The sequence below is a fragment of the Podarcis tiliguerta genome (assembly GCF_965153285.1).
Source record: "Podarcis tiliguerta genome assembly, chromosome: 5".
In the NCBI taxonomy this organism is placed as follows: domain Eukaryota; kingdom Metazoa; phylum Chordata; class Lepidosauria; order Squamata; family Lacertidae; genus Podarcis; species Podarcis tiliguerta.
The window spans coordinates 80,199,669-80,226,107 of record NC_139538.1 but is presented as its reverse complement, the minus strand read 5'-3'; the positions used below and the strand labels follow the sequence as shown (position 1 = coordinate 80,226,107).

The 26,439-nt window shown below is 43.5% G+C and overlaps 1 protein-coding gene across 27 annotated transcripts in view; it reads right to left on the bottom strand.

The window, feature by feature from the left end:
* DLG5 (discs large MAGUK scaffold protein 5) overlaps window positions 1–26,439 on the bottom strand; it is a 112,517-nt gene that overhangs the window by 15,037 nt on the left and 71,041 nt on the right. For 11 of the 27 annotated variants that reach the window (XM_083440232.1, XM_083440234.1, XM_083440211.1 and 8 more), the window contains 20 exons: window positions 26,092–26,184; window positions 24,854–25,879; window positions 22,135–22,273; window positions 21,838–21,982; window positions 21,047–21,168; window positions 19,910–20,002; window positions 18,739–18,907; window positions 16,431–16,508; window positions 15,574–15,736; window positions 14,260–14,393; window positions 13,345–13,509; window positions 12,537–12,720; window positions 11,665–11,813; window positions 10,011–10,181; window positions 8,598–8,794; window positions 7,312–7,455; window positions 5,878–6,005; window positions 4,672–4,781; window positions 2,709–2,818; window positions 349–2,106 (listed from right to left, as the gene is read on the bottom strand). In XM_083440232.1, coding sequence (XP_083296358.1) covers window positions 2,003–2,106; window positions 2,709–2,818; window positions 4,672–4,781; window positions 5,878–6,005; window positions 7,312–7,455; window positions 8,598–8,794; window positions 10,011–10,181; window positions 11,665–11,813; window positions 12,537–12,720; window positions 13,345–13,509; window positions 14,260–14,393; window positions 15,574–15,736; window positions 16,431–16,508; window positions 18,739–18,907; window positions 19,910–20,002; window positions 21,047–21,168; window positions 21,838–21,982; window positions 22,135–22,273; window positions 24,854–25,879; window positions 26,092–26,184 — 3,624 coding nt within the window. In that variant the 3' untranslated portion in view covers window positions 349–2,002. Of the gene's footprint in view, window positions 1–348; window positions 2,107–2,556; window positions 2,585–2,637; window positions 2,819–4,671; window positions 4,782–5,877; window positions 6,006–7,311; window positions 7,456–8,597; window positions 8,795–10,010; window positions 10,182–11,664; window positions 11,814–12,536; window positions 12,721–13,344; window positions 13,510–14,259; window positions 14,394–15,573; window positions 15,737–16,430; window positions 16,509–18,738; window positions 18,908–19,909; window positions 20,003–21,046; window positions 21,169–21,837; window positions 21,983–22,134; window positions 22,274–24,853; window positions 25,880–26,091; window positions 26,185–26,439 lie in introns of those variants that run through there. The other 16 variants (XM_083440212.1, XM_083440216.1, XM_083440235.1 and 13 more) reach the window with 7 other exon arrangements.

Here is a 26,439-nt window from a genome sequence, read left to right as displayed (position 1 = left end):
TCCACCAAGCCCAATTTCCGTCAGGCAGATGTTTACCACTGATACTCAAAATGTATTATTTTGTTAAATGGGAAGGGCACAAAGAGTAGTATGTCAAGCTAGCATCTTTTAAATCCAATGGTATCAAAATTTAAGCAAGCTTTGCTCTGAATTTTCTTTGGGAGTCATTATGCTTCATGGGTAATTGCAACAAAATGCAATTTGGAATCTCAATGTAAAATGACCATTACAAATGTCTGTGAATTTGTTTTAATTCTGTAACCTTTTGCTTGGTGTTCATAGTATGGTTGATAGTAGTAAATTGAACAACAGAGTCAGACAGGGAATTATGCAACACTCCCATACAAGTCAAGTTATAGAAATTGACCTTTATTTAACACAACTTTTTTGTTTTCATACAAAGTGACTTTTTTTTTAGTTCAGAAAATCCATGTTGCAACAGTACCGGTCTGTTTCAATCGTACCGTTGAAGTCCAACTCTGGCCTCCCTCTTTAAAAAAAATATATGTTGTCCCTCAACTTATTAACAGTATTTTAACTAAGAATTTATCAATAGCCTTTCTACATTTTCCCCTCCCTCTCTCTCTCTCCCTCCTGTATTTTGAATTATAAAATAGTATCTGCAAAACAGAGGTTTAAATTTCCAACCAAATTTTGTCTTTGAACAACTGTGCAAGAAGAATCCCTTTTTTTTTAATTAATGCAAAAAGAAAGCAAAAACTAAAAAAAAACGGAAGGGGAAAAATCAGAAGAAAGAAAACCTATGTACATAATGAAATGTTAGGAGCAGTCATCACAAATATAGTCCTACTTAAATGATACTTGAACAATAAAGTTACATTACCTACAAAACATGACATGCAATTCTTTACGAAGGAAAAAAAAGATAAACACACGGTTGGGAAATGAAGTCAGAAGTGCAAAAAGAAACATAGAATGGAATTTGGTACAGTGAGAAGATACATATTGTAACAAAAAACAAATAAACAAAACAGACACACACTACATTTATCGACAGTGGGAAAACTAACAAGTTACAGGACCACACTAGAGGTTGTCAGATCCCTATAACAGAGACTGCAATTCTAATTAAATAAAAATCCCTATGGCTATTACACACCAAAAGAACAAAGCTTGAGCAATGTAAGCTTCCAATTACATAGACTACCTAAATGTGATAAAATAAAGCAGTCTCTAGGCACAGCTATTAACCCTTATGATTTACTGCTTAATGTAGGCCAGCAACCCAAAATTATTATTCTGAATACACAATGAGCACAGTTTGATCAGATACACCATGACATTTAAATATTAACCCATGCATAAAAGAAGCCAATAACTTTTTTTGAACAGACAAAGGAGTTTATGAGATACAAACAGTGGCCTCACCCATATATAGGAAGAGTGCTTCTTCCCCCTGGATTCACTCCCCAAATGGGTACCTAGAAGAAAACCCATTCACAATCCACGCAACTGATTGTTCTTAAAGGTAGAACAGCTCTTATGGAAGGACAGAACCACACTTCATGAAAAAGTCATGCTCACTCAGCTGAGTAGGAACTCGACACTGTTTTGTTTGGTTTTCTTCGTATCAGAAGCAGAGGAGAAATAAGCAGGGGGGTAACTGGGGAAGGGGAAGCTGAACAGGTTGCTTGTTTTAAAAAAATTCAAGTAAACATGAACCACCAAATACTTGGGATGGGGGGGGGGGGAGAGGTTTTTGTAAACGTATCCTAAAGGGTTTCTCTCTCTCTCTTTGCAGCATCACAGTCTTACGTAAAAGAAATTCTGCATTCATTCATTTGTATAGGAACAAATGTAGAAGAATTCTGCCAGCGAAAGGCCTACCGCCTTCCACGGGTGCCTCACAGATGTTGTCCGCGACGACTCCAAATTGTACCAACCATCCAGGCAGCTTAGGGTGGACCAAACAACACCCACCGTAAGCAACTGTTTTATGTACGAATCTGTGGCAGAGTTTCAGTCACTTCACTGCATATGTCTATAGAGGGCCGGCTGGAATCCACAGGACCTTGTTTTGTTCTTGATCAACTGTTGTCATGATCTGAGTGCAAACGATCGAAAGAGGGCCTCCCTGGACAATCCCTGTGAAAAGAAGGATCACACACACACCAGTCAATCAGCATGTTTGTTTACCGGGGGGAGCTGAATTTGCACTAGCGCCAAGAAATCGAAAAACACTGAAGCAATTAAAATGAAGGGGGATGAATACCCCCCTTCTTAGTGGTGATGATGGTTTTCCCCCACCCTTTCTCTTAAGAGCTCAAGGTGGTCATATGTAGGACACCTTTATCCTCACAACAACCTGCAGAGAACCAGGCATGTCAGTTGGGCTTTGTTTGGTTTCTCACCTGTTGTCACTTATCAGTTCAAAAAGTGGCCTGCCTCTTTGGCAACAGGAACAACAACCCTGCCTGTTTCCTTATAAGCATCTCCTCCACCACCAGGTGTATGAACTAGACCTCTATGTGGCCCAGGAATCAGGATAATGAAGGGAGGTGCGTATACAGAGTGTGCTTCTCTATGCGTTCTCACTGTGCTATACTGTGACCTACACACGTGACTGCTAAGGGGGGGGGGAGGAAATGCTGTTGCAAAAAAAATACACAAACACACATAAACACAACCAGCTAGAGGAATCAGAAGCCAGCCTTCCACTTTGCTATTGTTTCCTTTGGCATACAAACCTGTGAAGTACTTGTTATATTCCTGTTCTATCTTCTGAGCAGTCTCAAACTGTTCTTTGGAATGTTTCTGCGTAACTTTGTCCCTCAGGAAGACGGGGTCTTTTTGCTCTCTAATACAGAAATGCAGAAAAAGCTCATTAAATGCTTAATTTTTCAGGGGACACAAGGCAAACCATTAGGGAGCTAAACAGATTTGCAGCCCATTTTAATCAGCATAGATGGTGTGTGGAGATCGCCACCTGGTGCCCAGTATAGGAAGGCCGCTTGACACACAAACTGCAGCAACAGGAGCAGCTACCGGGGTCAGCAAGCTTTTTCAGCAGGGAGCTAGTCCACTGTCCCTCATACATTGTGGGGGGCCAGACTATATATTTTTTTTGGGGGGGGGATGAATGAATTCCTATGCCCCACAAATAACCCAGAGATGCATTTGAAATAAAAGCACACATTCTATTCATGTAAAAACATGCTGATTCCCGGACCGTCCGTGGGCTGGATTTAGAAGGCGATTGGGCCGGATCCAACCCCCAGGTATTAGTTTGCCTTCCCATGAGCTAACCTTTGATCTGCTGCAACTGGCAAGGCAATCTGCCCTAATCAACAGGCACCTAACACAAGGGCAGTGCTGTCAACTGTGACCAGAAAGCACCCTTAGGGCGCTGGATGGCTGTCCAAAACCTTTATATATAGGAAACATTGTTTATAAATGTTGCTTAAAATCCTAAATTTCAGTTATCTTTTATGAACCATGATTGTAAGGAAGCAAGCATTGAAAATTGTTGTGCAAGGTGGATATATGGAGTGTGAGTGCAGCTGCCCCACAAAGCCCAGTGGTTGCCACTTGGCTCCCAAAGCTGGCTTGCCTCTGTCACTCCACTTGGGCCTGGATTCCTGTTTTCTTATCAGAGCCACTTTTCAAAGTGACTTCTTCTGTATAGAGATCTCTTCCCTCTCTTCTCCCTCTCCTCCACTGGCAGTTTCATCTTGCCAAAACCTTGGGGTACTTGTTCAATTTTCATGTCTTCATTCTCTCTCCAATACCTCCTGACTTTTGCACCTCTCCCTCCTTGCAAGGGTTTAAATATCATGCTGGCAGGGAACATCTGATGGGCTACCCCTGGTTTAAACAGCTTCTATGGCGCTGACCTGGCTTCTCCCTGTTCCCTTCCTAACTGCCTTACTTTTCTTTGCAAATCCCGAGGGCCTGTTCTTAATGCAATTATTGTACAGTACACCTTGGCCTCAAGGCATTTTAAAAGCATTAAAAAATAGTAGCCACAAGGGACTATATATGAATATAATCCAATGCAAATCTGTAGGCCTCATATGGAAAAAAAACACCCTTTACCCAGCATATATTATTTATACAGTGGTACCTTGGTTTACAAACATTCCTGTTTACAAACTATTCGGTTTACAAACTCTGCAAAATCGGAAGTAGTGTTCCGGTTTGCGAACGTTACCTCGGTTTACGAATAGAGGCCGAACGGTGGAAAGGCACTGCCGGCGGGAGGCCTCATTAGGGAAAGCGTGCCTTGGTTTAAGAGCAGATTCGGTTTAAGAATGAACTGCCAGAATGGATGAAGTTCATAAACCGAGGTACCTCTGTATAGCATAACCAATGTACAAAAATCAGTTCAGCAGAGAAGCACGAGAGAAACTAAAAGCACGACAACATTGTATGATCTGATTAAATAAAATCAAGCCTTTGATAATGCAGTGCAGCCCCATACTCAAAATTCATAGAATTTTGAAGTGCAACCCACAAACATCTACTCGGAAGTTACCCCTGAATGGGGCTTACTCTAAGGTAAGCAGATATAAGACTGAAGCCTAAATGGCATATCTAAGTGAAAGCAGATTTCCTGTTGCACACGAGAAAGCACTGGAAGCACGCCATCCTCCAAGCACCACCCGAATCCCTACAGCCACCCCCCCCGCCCGGCCCACATCTCACACTTACTTGATCTGCTTGGCATTTTTGTAACGGACAAAAATGACGATTGGGTAGATGTGAATGCTGTGGAGCCGCTCGATGGCATGAGGAGCAATGTCCAAGAGGCAGTGACAGTCCTGATAAAGAATAATTGATTAATGATATGTTCAAAGCATTTCACGTGCATTCACTTAGCAACCCTTACAAACAGCTATGCAAGGCAGCTCAGTATCATTAGCCCCCTTTTGCAGAGGAGGGGGCTGTGATGGAGTTGTGATGGAGGCAAGCGGCATGCTCTTATTTAAACATACGTCTCCATTAGTGGGGTGGGCAGGGCATGCTTTTTTACCATGGAAGTTGTGCTCAGGTGAGCAGACCTGAAACTTCCAAATGGCCTAAAAACACTTTTCTCATCAGCTTGGTTTACTGCCAGTAGCAGAGCTGGCCTGAGATAGAAGTTCCTGTAGCAATGGGACATGGAGAGAGGAGGTGGGGAGCTTGGATGGGTGCTCTTCCTGATAGAAGAAGCAGAAACCTCCCACTCCTCACCTGAGATTAATATTCTACTGCCTTTTAATTGTATCTGTGGGAAGGGGGGTATTGGTTTGCTGTTTTGATTTATTTACTTGTTTTTATCCTGTATTTTATTCTGTGAACCACACTGAGATCTTACGATGAAGGGCAGCATGTAAATTGCATGCAAACAACAAATGGATTTGAGGTTTATTACAATCCCACACTATGTAAGTGTTGTTAAATAATGATAATATTGGCTGCCATGTTGCATCAAATTTGGCCCATGAAGTATAAGCTGAAGAACAGGGATAGAAAGTTCTTCATTCTGTCCAGTGTGCCATGGAAAGTTACTGCCATGTGCTCCGGAAGTCAACAACACCCGAGGTTAGACTCAAACACAAGACTTGCTGGCTCACCTACTTAGCCACTTTCATCTAGGGATTACAGAATCAAAACAGCACATCAATCCAGTTTTTAAATATAAGAATGCAAACGTAATTGAGAAAGGGTCATATTTCTATCTCCTTGTGCGTTGCCTCTTCTCCAAAGAGTTCAGGTAAGTTTTTGTGTGGTTCCAGACTGTCTCCCACTCGAGAAGCTGGCAGGCCCAAACTAGTTTAGGTGCAGCAGAACTGTGGGTGGGTGCCTTTTTTAAGAGGAAAAAATATAACCGATGGTAAAGCTACCATAAAAAGAGAAAGAGAAAGAGAGAAGCACCTTCTCTGTTATCTCCTTTATTGAGGCAACAGTTGTCACATCGAAATGTCCACTCCTACGTTTATAATCTATGAATAAACAGTCTTTCACACCCCGCTCGATGGCTTGTTGAGAAGCTTTCATCACCTCTGTTTTGGAAGAACAAAAACAAAGAATGGTTTATTCATTTTTACTTTCACAGGAAGGCGGCATTCGGATGCTTCAGACCCAAGTTTTCCTTTGCAAACATACAGTATATATATGAAGCACGTTAACATTTAAACCAGTTAAAAGCAATCATTTGGCCTTATGTCTACTGAAGGGTTTAACTGGATCATCAAGGAATATGCACCCACAGCTGCACATTCCCCACAATGCAATATTCGCACAAGCTAATACCATGATGTTTTCCTCCCCTTCTAGAATGGGGCAGGGTAGAGGGATGTTACATTGCGGCTGGGAGAAAGGAGAGAGAATGGCGGGGGGGGGGCAGCACTGTTGGCATCTCTCCTGCCTCATGCAATGTAGGACCACACACAGAGTCTTGGGTGAAAGCAAGGAGGCTGTTGCAGCAGTTGCCCAGTTGGCTCTGTAGCATGACAACTGCTTCATAAACCCATGCTTTAATAAATCCAGGCTGGGGCAACTGTTTAATAAGTCCGTGCTGTCAAATGAGGATTTCCAGGCTGCATGCATAGCTGTCAGGAAGCGCTCTCCCCAAAGGAGCAAGCAGATAAAGAGTTTAATAAATTGCACACGTGGGAAGGGAGACCGTGATGCTAAACGCTGCGCCATCACTTGGTACTTCTGCTTAACCAGGAGTATGAAGCAGCACCTGTACCTTGGCTGATGTGGCTTGTATTTACTTTCCTTTTGAATTGAAAACAAGGTAATGGCATTGTTCACAACTTATATTTAGCAATTTCCCACAGTTGAGTCTTTCTGGTCCGTGTCTTCCCTATACACACTAGAAAGAAACAAAATTCGACTCTTGGATCAACTGCTCCGTCCCAAACCAGGGATCATTGTTTTCCTCTCAACAATACATAGCCCATGCTTGTTCTTAGATTACTGATCCAAGTTTGTTGGGAGTGAAAAACAACAATAATCTCTGGTTCGGAGATAACACTAAACCGGGTATTGTGGTTTGTTTCCTCTGTGTGCTGTAGGGGAGAAGATGAATAGTACAGTAAGGAGAAGAAACTTAGAGGAAAGAGAGCAGAGGGATAATTATAAGCTGAAGAGGGAGAGGAGGAAAGAATACCTGAGAATGCAGAGAAGCACAATGGCCAAATGGGCAAAGGAAAAGAGGTATTTTAGAAGGGAATTCTTGCCGATAGAGGATGTCTGTCACCTGAATTACCCATAACACCTAAGCAACTATTGTTTTTCTACTGCTCCCTCTGGAGACCAACTTTTTGTTACTAGAGGATCTTCAAGTGTTGGCATATTTACCTAGAGGACACCGGCAAAATTTTCCAGGAGATTCCTTGACTAGCATGTCCTTCACAGCATCAAGTAGTGGCCCTAGAATAAGCACAGGCCTGGGAGACGTGCAGTCCACTTTCTGGACTCGTTGATAAGCAAGGTTTACAGAATCTGGAGAGAAACAGAGAGTTGCTTACATGATCAGGAAAACAAATAAATAAAAGAATACAACAGCTCAAGGGCCCATGATAGTGAAGGTAACTGAGGTGTGAGACAGTCGCTGTCTGAAAATTGTGAATCTGAATTCTCTAACAATACAAAATCTGAATTGAAAAAACCAAAGCCCAAACAGGTAATACAGAAAAAGATATTGGGAACAGCTGGAGAAACTCCACATTCTATAGCTAATGATCCAAATCCATACTTCTTAGCTACTGTGAATAGCAGATTTATGGGGATATATGGAAATATACTTTAAGAAGGGTTATGGGACATACCAATCAGTCTTCTATGTAAAAGATTAAATGTGTGAGAGAAGAAGAGTTTGGATTTGATATCCCGCTTTATCACTACCCTAAGGAGTCTCAAAGCGGCTAACATTCTCCTTTCCCTTCCTCCCCCACAACAAGCACTCTGTGAGGTGAGTGAGGCTGAGAGACTTCAGAGAAGTGTAACTAGCCCAAGGTCACCCAGCAGCTGCATGTGGAGGAGCGGAGACACGAACCCGGTTCCCCAGATTACAAGTCTAGCATTTGGGTAGCACCAAACAGCTTTGAACATGAAGCAGATATGGCAGGCTGACTCTCCCCCGCTCACCCTTGCCTCAACTCCTCTGTTTTGTTTTGTTCTGAAACCCAGTCATAGGCCCTCCTTTAAAGGTAAAGGTACCCCTGACCATTAGGTCCAGTTGTGGACAACTCTGGGGTTGCATGCTCATCTCACTCTATAGGCCAAGGGAGCCGGTGTTTGTACGCAGACAGCTTCCAGGTCATGTGGCCAGCATCACTAAGCCGCTTCCGGCGAACCAGAGCAGCGCACGGAAATGCCATTTACCTTCCCGCTGGAGTGGTACCTATTTATCTACTTGTACTTGACATGCTTTCAAACTGCTAGGGGGCAGGAGCTGGGACCAAACAACAGGAGCTGACCCTGTTGCAGGGATTCGAACCACCGACCTTCTGATCGGCAAGCCCTGGGCTCTGTGGTTTAGACCACAGCACCACCCACGTCCCATGAAGGCCCTCTTTTACCAATATGCAAATAAACCTAGATAATTTTGTTGTGGGCTAAGCAAATTCAGTTAAGACACTTGCCATCCAAAAAAGGGATGGAGTCTGTGCTGATGGTGTCAAGGGCTAGCAGTTCCTTTCCATCTTTGGACCCGCTACGTTTGTGCTTGTGCTTCCTCCTAAAGAACGACCTCCGAGCTGCTGCCGATGATGTCTTTGCAGAGCTGTTTTCATCTTTAGCTTCGGACATGCTGTGCCTCCTGTAGAACTCCTGCTCCATCCTGCAAAGAAATTGTGGGCTTAATCGGGCAAAATCTGAAATGCTCTTGAACAGAATACAGGTAGCAGTAAAACCAACAATGGATCTTGAGTCGGGCCTCACTATAGGGTCATCTGTAGTTGACTTGAGGATGAAAGTTGGGTTCTGAGCTAAACCAAGCCGTGACTTACCACAATCGAACAAACATGAGGATTCCTGGGGTGAAGATTGTGGCCTCTGCACCCAACCTAGGCTTGTGGCACGTCTCACTACAGACAAACCATGAGCTGTAATTAAGACTCCCTGCTCGTGGTTTGTCTGGAGGAAGCCAAACCATGAGCCCAACCTCAGATGCCCAACATAAGTCAAATAATGAGCTTCTGTTCAGTGTGTGGTGGTCATCTAAGTGTGTAGGTATAGAAACTTTAAGCACAAAGTGAATAATTAAAAAATAGTAAGAATAATGGAGTCCCATACAAAAGATGAGAGCAGGTATGGCCACACTAGAACCCCATGATTCTACAGTTCCAAGGTTTCTACAGTTCCAAGGTTTCTGCACGGTTTCTACAGTTTCCAAGGAGGGAAATGAAGTGAGAAGGTTGGTGAAATGCTATTGCAAAGAGGGATAAAGAGAATTATATGATCAAGTAAAAGACCTGAGAGTGAGTGAAAACCAAAAAGAGTATAAGCTGGCAGCCAGAATGAGGGACATGCCCCTCCACCAATTGGCTGCATATACACCATGACATCAGGATCTTAGCTGAGGCAGCAGTGCCCAATTCTGTCCCTTGATCTTAATCTCCTTGATATTTATTAAAAAGCAAGCATTAATTTGGTGGATTAAAGGGGAAAATGTGGTGTTCTCTTATGTTCCAACCCACGGACCAAAATTAAATATGGATACCATCCATCCCTGTCTAAAAGTTCTGCAGCATGACGACGGAAGCCACTTAGGCTGTCCCGGAATAAAAGCACAAAAACAAAGTCCTTTCCATTTTTAGGAAGTAGGCAACCATCGGCAGCACTAAAAATGACTTGACGGAATAGTTTCTTTCAATTGAGAGTTATTAAAACATGCCACCTCTCTCAAGTAACTTTATTAGGAAACTTAATACCCCCTCCATCATTAACTACAAAGCTTTGAAGAACGAAACACTTGGCTTTCGTTCATACTTCATCGTAACTGCCCGCTTTTAGCAATGAGGCAAACGCCATTTATATCTCAGAGATTTAATTACATGTATTTGCTGGGAATCTGTCCTCTTTCCAGCTTTTGGGCATTTTCATCCAGCTGCCACGCCATCCAGCAGCCAAAGTTCCCCTGCGGCAGAGTGTCATCGACGTACAAAATGTCATCCTTCTTGAAGCTCAAGTCCTGCTCCACTTCTGCCATCCGGTCATAAAGTGCCCTGCAAAAAGAGAGAGATGAAGAGACCCTTTTTATTTATTTTATTTTATTTTTCTTTATTTTTTTGACAAAATAATAATCATAAATAAATAAGAATAAAAATGTACACCCCACCACCGAGACCGTTCCATTGTAACTATCCAACCTCCCAAAATTTCAACACCTCTTGCAATGGTTTGACCCATTTCCATTTTAACAGTACAAATTCTGCAAACACCCTCCATATCTCCTCAAATCATTTCTCCTGCATATTTCCTGTCTTACCTTAATGGCACGTGTTAATTTATCATTAATAGCAATATGCCTCATCTCTTTATACCATTCTTCCATTTTATATTCTGCTTGCCCCTTCTACTTCCTAGCTATAGTAATTTGTGCAGCTGTCAATAAATTTGTGAGCAAGTCCTTCATAGCTTGTAAACCTTCCACCCCATCATAAATTGATAATAATGCTATCTCTGGACTTTCAGCCAGCTTTAACCCAGTGATTTCTGTTATCTCCTTTAAAACCCTTTGCCAAAAAAATTGTACATATTTACACTTTTTATTTTAACAATGCTTTATATAAGAGAGGTGTGAACCAGGAGCCTCCTGATTTGAGGCTGGGACTTTGCTGAGTTGAGCTCCTTGGGACTATGCATACTTGAGCCTCAGTGGTGTCCTCAGGTTCAAGACAGAGAGGGCATGTGAGTCCTTGCAATTGGTAGGCAAACAAGGAGCCTGTGGAATGGCAAGGCCATATCACAAATCCTGGTGGGGGACAGAGGCTGAGAATTTTACTTTATTCAATAGTTTATATTATTAAATATACGTTATTTAATTGTGTGCCTAAATTACTTAAGGCTATTCAAGGAATTCATGACTGAGATAAGCTTTGAACCAGAAAATTGCTGGCTCACTTATTTTTTTCTCTTTTTTAAGGAAGTGCTCTCTCTGATACTTATTCATCTTCACAAATCTCTGGGAGGTAGATTAATACTATTCAATTTTACAGGCTATGGAATCATTCAAGAATCCTTGACAGGGCTGTGGTGAGCCTAAGGCTCACTTCCCTAATCATTGGATATCCATCCTTCAGGTAATTAAGGGGAGATTATTAAATTCATTGAAAAGGAAGTATGGAATCACCATAAATACAGTTTGCCTTATTGTGGCTGAACCTTTGATGCCAATTATGTAGGCGTGCTCTTGAGCTGTATTCATAAAAGTGGGATGCATGCTTGCTTTTGTTGACTATAGCATCAAGTGACAACTTTTATGTATAAATAAACCATTGCAGATTAAGTCACTGGAGACAGGGCTGTCCTGTTCCCTATAGTCAGTTCAAACACAATGTACACAATGTTTTCAATGCAGCCAATTTACAAATTCATCCGCAAGCCATCAAGTGCTGAAAGTTCAAGAGATGCTCATATCTGTGTGAATTAGAGCACAGTTGTAGCAGATGAACAGTCACCTGTTTAACCGATTGAACTTTTACATACCTGACATAGAACCCGTCTCCGGGTAACTCTTTGATCTTGTTGAATTCTTCTATTCTGTACTGAGCTTTTATTCTAACATTTTCACCTGGCTTGAGCATTTCAAGATAAGCTTCTTCGGCTGTTTTGTTCCGCATGTCAACAGATCCATACTGCGTGGGGGGGGGGGGGGGCAGAAGAAACAAAAACACTTGAGATCTCCAATCGGGTGCACATGTCCAACAAACCAAACAATGTAAAGGATGTTATGTGGGACTAGAGAGCCTGACTATGCCAAAAGAGGGGGAATACATTCACATTGCATTAAGAACATAGCGTCTTTGCTAATGGAAAAATGGGGAAATGGCAACCCAGTCCAAAAATACAGCTGGGCAGCACAAGTTTTCAGAAACATCATTCACTGGAGAATGTCTAGGCCATATTTCATCCATTAATCACTGCTCTGAATCTTAAGCATCCTTGCTGACATTCCACCTCATATTTTGTACATTTTCCAACTGAGACCTAATAGATTTCCTGCTTATCTCAACCTTCCTCATCACACTAGAACATTTGAGGGCCAGACTACATATCAGATGTAGTTGTACGATTATTTTTCCTTATGGTGTTTTATTTTTCCTCTTCAAAAGCACTAGCAGTATCCTGGAATCTCAAATGAAGGATCAGCTGGAGTGGTGGTGGCATGTGGGTCCATGAGAAGAGGAAGAAAACAAGGGATGATTTTCCCCTTTCCTCGTTAACCATTTTTGTCCACTACAAACAAAAAACCCAAGCTGCTTCCCCTTTCATGGGGGAAAATATGGATGTGTTTCGCATCCACAGATTCTGCAAGTGTTTGAACCACCAACCACCTTCCTTTTATATCTACTGCTTACCTCAAGTATCATGTCTCCAAGCACCAGCCCATCAGGTCCTTTGGCAGGGCTGTCATCTTCTACATCGGACACAAAAATACCATGTAGGTTTCCACCACAGATCTGGATTCCGAGTTCCACTTGGGACTTCTTAATGGTAACTGTTCTAGGTTCAGGTGTCCTCTTGCTGGTGTCTACAGAATTCCTTTCAATGGCAAGAGAAGAAGAGAAGACACCCAAGGCCTGTTTGACAAGCTGATCCTCATCAGGTCCTGCTCCTCCAAACCCTCAGCTCCAGCCAGCCCTTAACCCCTGTTCCCTTGCTATCTCTCAGCTCTCAGCAAGAGAGGCCCCAAAGATGTCCCAGCTGCCCCAATTTGAGTTCTCTGTGGCATTATTTGGCAGGAAGGAATCGGCTCCTTTCCACCATGCAGGGCTTTTCCCCCCAGCCAGAACTTGCCAGAACTCATTACCAGCACCTCTCAGGTGGGCACCGTTGCCATTATAAAAGAAGAAGGGAGGCATTCATGGTGAGTTCCAGCACCTGTTTTTCTAGATAAATAGCACTACCACCATGGATCCAAATTCAGTGTTCCTCTTGGGAACTCCCACTCCCTCGTGCTGAATTGCTTGGCCCTGGAGAAGGGCAATGTGAGGACCAAGCTCCTTGTAGAAGTGGAGCCCTTACTTTCAAATTTGGCACTCAGCTTTCAACCCTACTCCCCTTGAGTAAGTCTAGAAGACAGAGCAGCTGCCCAACCCCAAAGATGCAGAGAAAGAGAAAGAGAAAGGGAGAATCTTCATGAAGTGAAATGAGGAAGCAGGTTACCTGATTGAATTGCGGGGACTGGTGGTTGGGGTGGTCTGCTTGGATGGAGGTGTCATGGTCCCTTCATCCTGTTCGCTCACAGTATCAATTATGGAATGGCTGTCAGGGGTTGCAGCTCCGCTGCCTTGTGGAGTGGAATGGCTGCTCACGGGTTCTAGCCGGGAGCTCAAGTTAGCAGAAGGAAGAAGAAGAATACCACAAAAATTAAAAGCTGATCAACTGCATTATATCTAAACAGTTTCAGATATTTAGATATTTAAATGGGTGCTTAGATTTTCATCCACAACCTGCTCCAAAAGCTTAAGGATGACTGCCCTTGCTGCCTATAGAATATAGATCTATCCTGGTCCTGGCTAGCATCTGAAGTGACTGGCATCTTGATTATTCTGGGATCAGCTGTTCTCCCCCAGCAGACAAAAGCAGCCGGTGAGCAAGGCACAACTGCAGTAGCCTGGACTAGGAAGGGTTGGTTGGTGTAGATGGCAGCAGCTCTGTAGAATGTACTGGGTGCTGGCGGGATGGAATCTGCTCCTGTGAACTGGATTCCAAAACAGGTGAGAGGTACCTAAAAATACATGTACTTCCTGTGTAACATATAAATTTGCTGTCAAGAATCCCGTCCCACCCTTTCACTGCTTCAGACAAGTGTTGTGATTGGCTCTTGGTTTTGACACCCAATAAGGAGGTTCAGCCTGGGGTTGTTGACATGGAAAACAATATGCACTCTTCCCACCAGTCGTCCTCAGGGAGAATATGTATTTCACAGTGGTTCAATTCAAACATCATAGCAAACCACAACTAAGGAAGCTTAACAATTACAGCTATCTGCCAGCCTCCAGATGGCTGATCTGAGAAAGCAAAAACTATCAGTTCACACAGCGTAGGCCATCCTGGATAAGGGCTAACCAATCTTACCTTGATCGTGAGTGATTGCCAAGTTGGAACATGTGTAGGTTGTATTGTGCTAGAATAGTTATGGTGTCACACTGCTGTCCGATGATGAGCCGCGCTTGCTGTTCTGTAGCATTCCGCAGATTTATTCCATTAAACTGTGGGAGGAGAAGGAGGAAGACACATGAATTCAGCAGCACATTCCTGCTGATGAAATAAGTATAGATTTCCCCATTTAACTTCCTATTGCTTTTTGAAATTTGACACCCCCCCCCCCCCGATTTATTGGATCTGTAGCGCAAGATATTTGTCGAGTTCAAGTCAGGGTGGATAGGAATGCCATTATTGATTCTATATTATTTAATTACCACTTTGAAGAAAAAATCAATGGCATCATAAAATCTTGACAATTTGACCTGACTGCTCTGTAAGTGGATAACTTACTGACCTACTTAAGTACAGAAAGCTTTTCCTAAATAGTATTTTTTTTAAATAAAAAGCCAGCTTTTTACATAAGAAACATTTTAAACACACATACAATGAAGTAAATGCATTTCAAATTTGATTAACATTTATCTGAGGCTGATGGGATACCAAAGTCTAATTAACCTTTAAATTTTAAGTAAATTCAAGGGTGCGTGGAAACAAGCCTTGTGGGCACTCCCTCTGATCCAAATAGGTGCTCTTTGAACATTTGTCCAGGCAGAAAAGTTTGATCCAGTAGCCAGCAATGAACATCATACATTTGGAAGCTGAATAGGTGAGTGAAAGAGGATGAGCACTACTGATGACAATTTGACTGGCTTTGTTTCCTCCTATTGGATTACGCCAATATGAGTAACAACTTTGTGGGACCCCCATGCTCTTCTTTTAGGCATCCAAGACAGCAATGTTGTGAAATTTGATTGTAAACATGCCAAACAACTTAGCAAGGGGGTAAGTCAAAAGAAGCTCCTACCCCATCTTTTAGAATTCTCACATTACAGCTTAATTCAAAAGTGCAATGTGTGAATGTGGCAACGCATATTTCTAAATGTGTGTTAACATGCAGGAATACTCATTGGGGACCCAGAGCAGGTTGCTGCTCCTCCAATGGGCAATACAGACCCAAATCCCTGTTTGGTTCATTTCCTGTGTTTGTAGGTGGCAATTTCAGGGCACTGTAGAAATAGCAACACACTAAGTACATTGTGATATCCATTCTGTTTATGAAAGCAAGTTTATCCACAAATAAAATTGGCAATTTGTAAATGCCGGCATCTAAACCATTTGGAGCAAGCTGCCCCTGATGTAAAAATAGCAGCATTGGTCAGCTTACAAAAGTCAAAAAACCTTTACCTCCAGTAACTGGTCACCATATTCAAGGCCAGCCTGATGGGCGATGCTGCCACCAGTCACTTTAGAGACAAAGATCCCACCATTTTCACCACATACGATGGAGATTCCTAGTGGCTCTGAGCCCTTCTGGACTTTGACATGCCGCGGTTCTTCCATATAAGGCCTTTGGGAGGAAATGAGAAGGAGGAACCATCAAACCATGGACACCCCAAACAAAACGGAACGAATTACACAAAAGACATGCACTACTCATTCCCACCCTAACCCTTAAAAGCAGAAGACCACCTTAAAAACAGAAATGCTGCAAGAAGCAGCATTGCCTTAACACCATCATGCAATGTATGGTGGCCAAATCAATTAAAACGAACATTTTAAATGCATTTAGAGAGAAGAACAAAAAGGGAGGGAAGAAAATTAAAACACGAGAAGTAGAAATTAAATGATGAGTTTGAAACAAAACACACCTTTATCCATATTATATATAGGTAAGCGAACATATATAATATGCATTTTAGAAAATGTTTTAGAAGGAAGCCTTACGCCAATTTACAAAGAAATGTGAGATCCTTAAGAGGCAACAAACATAAATATAACATGGTAAGGCAAGAGCAAGGAAAGCACAATACCAATATTTAATATTTGTATGCAGGGAACACAACATTAGTCAATGAAAATTAAGCAGCTGTAAAAAAATCAAACCATTAAAAATGGTCAAGCCATTAAAAATGGCAGCTTGCATGGTAGGATTGCAATTACCATGCAATTTTTCCTTTGGGGGGAATTATCCAAACATGTAAATAGCACAGGGAAGGTGCGCAAATACTGCTTGAGAAGGACAACCTTTATATCAAGCCAACCTCAAACTCCTTAGTGAACAGAACCTTGGCCTAGGAGCCACAGGGATTCTCAGAAAAGACCTATTACGGAACAAATATCTGAAAGATGCAGAGGGGTGCAGAAAGGAAGAGAAGAAGAAACACTTAGAAAGAGAGATAGTAACAACAGAGACTAAATTGAGACCAGAAATCAAGCCCCATGAAAAGTGCAAGTCAAGCCTTGGTACCAATTTCCTACCAAACGCAGCTCAACCCTGGTTCGTGTCAACTGTTTGACTGACAACTCCTAGTGGCTGCGATGCATGCACCATTCACCTGCATATGGCACCAAGGCCCCCAACCTCTTGACTTTGGGTAGTTTCAGGCATGCAAAACCCTGGGCTAAACTTCCACTATTGGTAGGGACGGAAGCCGCAGCTTTCTCAGCCATCTTGCTGTTTGCACAAGGAAGTATCTGCTCAGTGGGTGGTTGGGTGACAGCTCCCAGCTTCCAGCAAATTGTTTGGCTTTTTACTCCAATTCCCCCCTTACCCCAAGGTGCAAGATTAACCACAGACTCTTGATATCCGCTCTAAGGCACTTGTACTCTTGTGGGTACTCTTGTACGAAGAATAAACACAGTGAATAGAGTACACGATACATTTCTATTAAACACATGCATGAGCTGCCCACGCCAGAGGAGCCAGACCTGGCCTGGTTTCTGGGCAAAACAGTCTTTGCATAGGTGCTTTTTTGGAAAACAAAATGAAAAAAGAGGGGTGTGCTTTATAAACATTATTTCCAAAGTATTGTTTTTGTGAGAGTAGCAGACAGGGCTGTAGTGAATAATAATAATAATAATAATAATAATAATAATAATAATAATAATACTCTTATGACCAGAGATAGAAGCCTCTGCTAGTCAGTTGGCCTGCATGAGAGTCCACTGGCAGCCCCAAGCGCTCTAACATCATGTACGACCCAGCCCTTGGTATATACGGCATCTTCCTCCAGTATTATTGGGGGGTTGGAGAGCTGGGGAAGACCACCAGCCAACCCATTCACAGATTAATGAATATGCTCCAAAAATCCACCAATCTGTAAGCTACTTCTGTCCCTCCATGCACCTTTCAATGCTTTGAACGGGAGCTTCACAGATTTGGTCATGCATAGAAAGGGACACCAGTGCCTTTCCTCAGTGTGATGACAGGTGAGTCTCTGTGATTCCGAATTTTGTCATGAATCTTTTTGTAAGAATCTTTCATATTCCCTGGAAAAGCTTTGCTCAGATGCAGTCAGCTCCTTTGGGAGTTCGTGAAACTGCCATGAGTTTACATAGCACCTGCTTAACCTTAAGTACAGAATTGGAGGGTGGGGGTAATACTCAGCACAACTCTAACATCTTATCATAATTATCCCTCAAGCAGAAAAGATGGGGCAGATCAGAGTTGCCAGACCTTTCTGTTTCATGTGTCACAGAAAGGGGTGTCATCACGGTTCAGATTGTACTACTGCCTTTCACCCTTCTGCTACCCAGAAATTGTTTTATTTGCAATGGATTATGCATGGATCACTGGTCACCCTTCCTTTGACCGCAATAAAGTCAGGAATGCCCTGGTCGCGGTCCTTTCTTTTCTACAGCGCACGAGTGAAGCCTCTTCACATGCTGTTCAACCCTGCAAGAATTAAAGATCGCACACACATATGTCTTCATTTAGACATATGTAATTCTCTCTCTTCTTTCCATTTAGGTGCATGCCTTGGCTCATCATACTGGCCATGTGCTGTTAAGTGAAAAGATCTCCAAAATGGAACAGTCAATCCAAGAGCAATCATGAAGCAAACCCATGTAAGCTGTTAACGCATTCCTTGTTGTGTTTGCTGCCAGAAGGGGGGGCATCTATGTGACCTGGCACCTGCAACATTTCTGGGAGGAACTGCTCTCTGGAACATTGGTCCTCAACAACTGGGCCACCCTAATGTGGGCTGCACCAGGGGTCCAACCCACACCTTTGCAGCTTTTCTCCATTTTTTAAGAAAAAAGAATGCAAAGCAGAAAGTTTGTGGGCACAAGGACAGCCAGGGGACATGGAAGAGAGGAGCAGAAAGGTAGCATAGGTAGTAGGGACTGGGGTGGGGTGGGGTGGGGGACAATCAGTCAAATTTTGCAGATTGGGGTCAAAGGCAAGTCCCAGATTGAGAAAGGGCTGAAGGCTACTGGTCTAGAAGGCTGCAGTTTCTGTTCTTAGCACATTTCCCCCCTTTCTCTAGCTATCCCCCCCCCCTCCCATTTACACATTTAACCACTATTTTAACTAGCCCTGCCTAAGACATTTACAGAATAACTTACTTGTCTTTTCGACGTTGCCCTACAGATACTGGGCTGACCGAGATCCTGGGCAGGGTGGAAAGCGAGTTCTGCGACTGGCTACTGGCGAAGGATGAGGTCTCCAGGTTAAGCGGCGACTGCGGTGGGGTTACCAGGCTGGGGCTGCTACATTCGGAATGAGACAGTGAACCTGTATAGAACAGCACAGGAGCAGCCATGGCAGTTGGATGCGTTGCAAAAGTTATCGGGGAAGTCAAACCGTTACTTTACATTGGCTTCCAAGTGTTTTTAATAGTGGGCTTCCAAGAAGAACAACACATAATGTTAAATTATGTGCACTATTTAAAGACTACCCTACCACTAGGATATGATGGGAAACGGGGAAAATTTATAACTTATCTTAAATACCATTGTAAACAGTTAATAGGATTGGAATACCACTTGTAGTTTAAAGGTGAATTTGGGCACAATGGAGAGGTAAAAGATTTGGATTATCATAAAAGATGCAGGAGGAAGCGATTAACAATAGGACCCACAAAGGGGAGGAGGGAAGTCCAGGAGATTCTCTGAAATCTTGTTTCTATGTTGTATGTTGGATATGTGTAAAATTATAATCGGAAAAACCAAATAAATAAATTAAAAATAAAATAATAAATGCTCTAATGAATTTTGGGGGTTTTTTCATACTAACACTGAGAGGTTGAGGGGGTAGAAAGAACATTTTTAATATGCATGCACTAGAAATATGGGATGGGAGTCATGTCCTTGCTCAAAACTGGGATTGCCCAATGTTCATCGTGGTAACCTCAAACTCCCCCTTGAGCCCCCCTTCCTAACCCTCTCAATTAAAAAATAAATAAATCAAGGTCTTGTTTGTTTTGTTTTTTTAATTTGGGGGTCGCCTCTCTTTGCGCCTGTGTTGTATTTGTGAAAGGAGCGTGCATGGGTGTTTTACCCGGTGCTTCGGGGAGGAGGCTATTCTCATCCCATTACTGTGTTTTTCTTCTACAAAATGGCTATGTTGTGGTACCCATGCCAGTTTCTTAGATTTCCAAATGTGACCCCGGGGGGCCCACCAAAGGTGGGAGGGTTCCCTGCTCTAAACACTGACAAAAATCTACTAGCTGGAACGCAGAACTCTTCATTCATGCAGTAATTCCCAAGAAAGAAATGATATAAATAAATAAATTACCCCTATCAGAGCCAATGACGGACCTCGGATACCTTGGTGTCCATGGTATTTTTATTCGTTCTGTCCTATATTGCAAGTTGCTGGAAGAACCTACTTTAAAGGAAAAGGAAAAAAGAGTCAGGATTAAGACGAAAGAGGAGATAAACTCCTTTAGGCCCTGAATTCCACAAGAGATCTGCAAGATTTCTGCTGTAGCAATATAAAGTGGTCCTCTGGAACAAGCTTTATTATTTCAGAGAAAAACCTTAACTACATCCTCTGGTAGTTAAATGGAGATATATCAGTCACATGGGGGACATCTTTTTTCAAAAAAATACAAAACCAAAAGGAATGTATGGGTAAGGAGTGGGGCACCATTGTCCCCTCCCTCCTATCCTTCTCCCAAATACTTTCCTCCTCAGCTGAGCTCAGATATTGGAACTGTGCTCAGCTGGGAGAAAAACATTTGAAGAAAGGGTTCTGCACACAGGCATAGGCAAACTCAGCCCTCCAGATGTTTTGGGACTACAGCTCCGATCATCCCTAGCTAACAGGACCAGTGGTCAGGAATGATGCGAGTTGTAGTCCCAAACCATCTGGAGGTCTGAATTTGTCTATGCCTGCCTTACAGCCTTTTTGTTCTTAAAAACAGGACCCTTCCCACCCCTGTATTATCGAGAAACTGCTGTCTTTCTCAGTATGAAGAATGCAATTGGGACAAACCAAAGAAAGTCATCGCCAACTCCCTCAAGCACAATTAAAGAGACGTTGCTCTGTTCTAGCTTTTGTAATTCTAGACAAGGATGTAAACTCGCTCAGACAAGGAATCATGTGCAGTGGGCTTGTAATATGACATGGGCAGTGCATGGGGCTGGACACAGACCTTACAAGGGCTGCACAAACCCAATGATTCACTCCTGTGTCTCATAGGAGGCTGGTACATGAACTAACTTGGGAGAATTCTAGAAATCTACATGGCAGCACTGCAGCAGCATTCCTGGAAGTTTTAATGGGCTGTCTCTGAGTGGCCAAAGACAGAGAACAGAGTCTGAATCTTGCAGCAACAGCTAGAGAGAAAGCTGAATATTTTTTCCTCAACTGCACAGACTTAGGAAGGAAAGAAATGGCCTGCATTGCCCAATCCGAAATGCCACTTACCAAGTCTTGCACTAGAAGGCAGTGAATTTGAACCATGCGATGACCTTGTGCGTGAGTTGTCAGAACACTCACTAGAGTGCTTGTGACTCAGGTCCAAACTCAGACGGCCCTGGTGTTGAGCACTACAACACATAGAAAAGCTGGGTGTTACTGGTTCAGAATCACCAATCACCCACTATGTGTGGTTAAGACACAATCCTGACATATGAAAGTGATCAGAACACAACAGCAGAATGGAGACGATTCACCAATTTGCTTGTGGGGAAATAAATGGAAACAAAATGGTGGCCTTCATGTACCATTTGGTTGGATATAATAATAATAGTAATTTATTATTTATACTCTGTCTATCTGGCTGGGTTTCCCCAACTACTGTGGGCGATTCCCAACAGAATATTAAAAACACGATAAAAGATCAAACATTAAAAACTTCCTGATACAGGGTTGCCTTCAGATGTCTTCTAAAAGTCAGATAGTTTATTTCCTTGACATCTAATGGGAGGGCGTTCCATAGAGCGGGCACCACTACCAAGAAGGCCCTATGCCTGGTTCCCTGTAACCTCACTTCTTGCAGGGAGGGAACCGCCAGAAGGCCCTCGGAGCTGGACCTTAAGCTGGGGGTGGAGACGCTCCTTCAGGTATACTGGGCCGAGGCTGTTTAGGGCTTTAAAGGTCAGCACCAACACTTTGAATTGTGCTCAAACACTGCTGAAAGCAGAACAGAAAAACAGCTAGACTTTCGGTCAGATCCAGCAAGCTTCTTTTTTTCCTTTTTCCTTTTTTTTACATACCTGGGATGCATATGCTGATAACAATATTGGCTGGCAACAGAAGGGCAATTGCTGGTGTTAACTCTATGGCTCCAAGCAGTGTAAACAGGATTTCTCATAACAGCTGTTACTGCAGGACATGGTGCAATGTTTCGTGGTACCGTACCTACAGGTTGTGGAACAATACATTAATTCAATGCTGAAGGTTCATTCAACAACAAGAAAAAATGCATCCCGTAACAGCATAAATGATAGCGCCTCTGCTTACCAAGGATTCAAAATTTCAAATCAAAACACAGTTCTCATGTTGTAACTAACCTGATGACAGGCTTCCAGGGTATAAAGAGGTAGGCACAAACCCATCGCTGTGCCTACCAGACTGTTTTGGTGAATACATTGGCCATTCTTGCAGCTCAGGAGAAAGATGCTCTTCACTTGCTGGAGTATATTTTTGTACCTGTGGGGAAAGTTCAATATCACGCACACTTTCAACTCAAAGTCATTATTCTGGTATCCAGCATGGCAGGGATGACCAACATCTAGCCCAGCATATTTTGCTGCACAAAAGATATCTAACAGTTCCCTGAGATTCAAGTAGGTAGCCGTGTTGGTCTGCTGTAGTCAAAATAAATTAAAACAATTCTTTAAAAAGAGAAGTTAAAAAGACTCTTCTTAAAAACCTAAAAACTCCCTTAAAAGAATCAAGTCTTCAAGAAAGTTATATGATCTAATAAAGTCTTTAAAAGAATCCTTCCAAAAGAATTATTTTTTTTTTTAATGTAGCACCTTAGAGACCAACTGAATAGTTTTAGGTATAAGCTTTTGTGTGCATGCACACTTCTTCAGGTACACTGAAACAGAAGTCATCAGACCCTTATATATAATTGGGGGGGATGCGTGATTCGCTAATGGGTATGGTAAGTCTGTTAGTGACCATTAATGACAGTCTGCGGGCAGGTAGGGTCTCAGCCTGCTTACCAGATGGAGCTGGTAGACAGATGCCCTGGACACAGAATTGACCTGCACCTCCATGGACAGCTGTGAGTCCAAAATGACTCCCAGGCTGAGCACCTGGTCCTTCAGGGGCACAGTTACCCCATTCAGGACCTGGGAGTCCTTCAATACCCACCCACCCCGTCCCCCCAAAACAGTACTTCTGTCTTGTCGGGATTCAACCTAAATCTGTTAGTGCCATCCATCCTCCAACCGCCTCCAGACACTCACATAGGACCTTCGCCGCCCTCACTGGTTCTGATTTAAAAGAGAGGTAGAGCTGGGTATCATCTGCAAACTGATGAACACCCAGCGCCAACCCCGATGATCTCTCCCAGCAGCTTCATATAGATGTTAAAAAGCATGGGAGAGAGGACGGAACCCTGAGGCACCCCACAAGTGAGGGCCCAGGGGTCTGAACACTCATCCCCCAATACCACTTTCTGAACACAGCCCAGGAGGAAGGAGCAGAACCACTGTATAAGAGTGCCCCCAGCTCTCAGCCCCTCTAGCCAGTCCAGAAGGATGTTGTGGTCGATGGTATCAAAGGGCGCTGAGAGATCCAGCAGAACTAGGAAACACGCTTTCACCTTTGTCCCTAGCCTGCTGGAGATCATCGACCAGCACGACCAAGGCAGTTTCAGTCCCATGGTGAGGCCTGAATCCTGATTGGAAGGGATCCAAATGGTCCACATCCTCCAGGCATGCCTGGAGTTGTTCCGCAACCACCCGCTCAATCACCTTGCCCAAGAATGGAAGATTTGAGACTGGCCGATAGTTGGCCATATTGGCCAGGTCCAAAGATGTTTTTTAAAGAAGTGGTTTAATAACCACCTCTTTCAGCAGGCCTGGAAAGGCTCCCTCATAGCTTTTAGGAGCCAGGATGGGCAAGGATCAAAGAGACAGCTGGCCAGTTTCACTCATCCAAGCAGCCTGTCCACATCCACAGAGGTAACAGATTGAAACTGATCCCATGCAACTTGACTAGACAGGACTCTAGCACTCTCCCGCCCGAGCCCTGCTCCCACGGTGGAGTCTACCTCTTTCCGGATCTGAGCGACTTTATTTGCAAAAAAACTTTGCAAAATCATTGCAGGAGATCTTGGGGTCCTTACTGGGCACCGATGGCACAGGTGGTTCTGTTAAATTGTGAACCACCTGAAAGAATCTCCTTCTGCTGTTTTCCTTAGATGCAATAGAGGCGGTGAAGAAGGTCCTCTTCACCATCGCTATCACCACTTGGTAGGCTCGACGTTGAGCTCTAACCTGTGTCCGGTCAGATCAGAGTGAGTTTTCTACCACCAGCACTCTAGCTGTCTCAACTATTTTTTCATTGCCCTCAGCTCCAGAGAAAACCATGGGGCTGTCCGGGCTCCATGCAATTGGAGAGGGCACTTTGGAGCGAGACAGTCGATACCCCTGGTTAACTCCACATTCCAGTGGGCCACCAGGGAATCAGCTGAAAGGCCATCAACATGGGATAAAACATCCCCTACCACTCTCTGGAAACCATTTGGATCCATTAAATGGCAGGGGCGGACCATCCGAATTGGTCCCACCTCCCTTCAGAGGGGAAGGGTCGTGGAGAAGTTCAATGCATACAAACATATAAATTTCATATTTACATGCAAGACATAATATCAAAATGGAGGACAGCTTCTCTTTACAGCTTGATGAATCCCACCCTACAAGTGGAACTGTGAGTTAATCTATCATAATTTGATTACAAATTGGAAGTTCAGCCAAGGGCTCAAATGTAAACTGCCTTGGGGTTGGATCTTGACTACAGGTTGCTAATGGGCCACTCCTGCATTATGGGGTTCTGCTTCTTAGTAAAGGCAACTACCACGTGTGGAACTGCCCCACAAACGTTCCACTTCATTTCAACTTCCAATTCCCGGGATCTTAAGCATACACCTGGGAAAACCAGTTAACCCTTTTCTTTTCTTTTGCTCTTTGCCTTGATGCAGAAAAGGTACGCAACACAAATAAATCTCTTTGGAAAGTATGTGCCAGGACCCACACTTCACGTTCTGGTATCTACCTGATGAGGTGGATTAGGAATAGGCACAGGGGTTAGTTTATGTCTCAAGGCAGGAGCAGACTTGGGCCTTGGCCTTTTAATTTTGGGCTCTTCCATTCTTTGAAAACCAATGTCATCTTCATAGGATTTCCTTGAAGGCAAATGTGCAGAGTCGACCCCCTCTTCCCTGTAATAATGTCCAGAAGGTCTACCTCGCCCCTTATGAATACCACAGTCTGGCTTGAGTTCAATGGACACAGGAGGCTGAGCTGTGGCAGGACTGGATGGTGGCGAGCCGGTCATGGCGGTGGAGTCAGAGGTGGAGCTTGCTTGCTGTTTGTGTTTGAACTTAATAGAATCACTTCTCTTGGGAGGGGTGGGAGGGGTGGAAATGGCTTCCGTTTTGGAGGGCTGGGGCGAATGTCCCAACACCTGATTGGGAGACAGGTAGTCCATCTTAGGAGGAGTAAGAGGCCTCTTGAAAGTGTCTGGATCAAAGATGGACTTCCGTTGTTTTGGCTTTTTGTACACAGAGAATTTTTCTGTTTCCGCAGCTGAAATGTTGACCATTATCTTGGGCCAAGTGCCACCGCTGTGCTTCTCACCATGCCCTTTGTCCAACACACTCTCAATCACCATGCAGTCTGCTACTGTGGGCTCAAAAGGCAGTCTCCTGCTGTCCAGACCAACAATGCCATAGCTTGGTTCCCCATACACATCTGGACTAAAGGAGCCTAGGCTGTGTTCAGAGGTACTGTGGCACCCATGGACTGCACTCTGGTGAGTGTCTGTGTGCAAAACTGTGTTGGAGAATGGTTTGAGATCGCAGTACAAGTTGCTCTCCTGATCATTCTGGTCCTTCTTGGTGTCCATTATGTCTGGATTGAAAATGTCTGTTTGGGTTGAGCTGTTGTGTTTTAAGTTTCTTTTATTCTGAGCCTGCACCTCCGATGCATGGACCCTGCAGTTTGAGATTTTCTCTGAATCCTTGAGGTTTTCAAATATGTTTTGACCACTCCAAGATGAGCTTGAGCTCTGAGGAAAAACCTAGGTGGAGAAATAAAAAAGAACATGCTCTCAGCAGAATGCTAAGACGGCAGCATCTTGTTGTGTTCTGCCCTCTTCTTCCTGCTGGCATAATTTGCAGGTTGTTAGGCAGTATTTTTAACAGCTACGCAGTAGATGAAAGTAAGCCCATGTTTTAAAATGGAAGGTGTGTCCTTTACTCCCTTTTACCTCCCACCCCCTTCAACACTCACCTTCATCAATGAAAGCGTAAGTGATTCCCTGCAGTTTCGCAGCAAAGCTTCACATTCAGTCAGTGATTTATTATCTAGTGCAATGCCATTTATCTGCAATGAAAGTATGGCATGTCAACCATGCAAAAGCTAGTAATGGGTCAACACCTCGGCTGGCCGACATTCAATAAAGAGAAATGCCAGGCTGCCTCAAGGCAATACCATCATGTGGTATTCACTATGCTCAACTCCTCCAAACTGCAAATTAGGCATCAGACACAGGTTTCCTACCGGTATCTGCATAACCACTGTGAGAACAGGATGCTGGGCTACATGGGCCTTCTGGCTGTTCTATGTTCTTAGACTTGG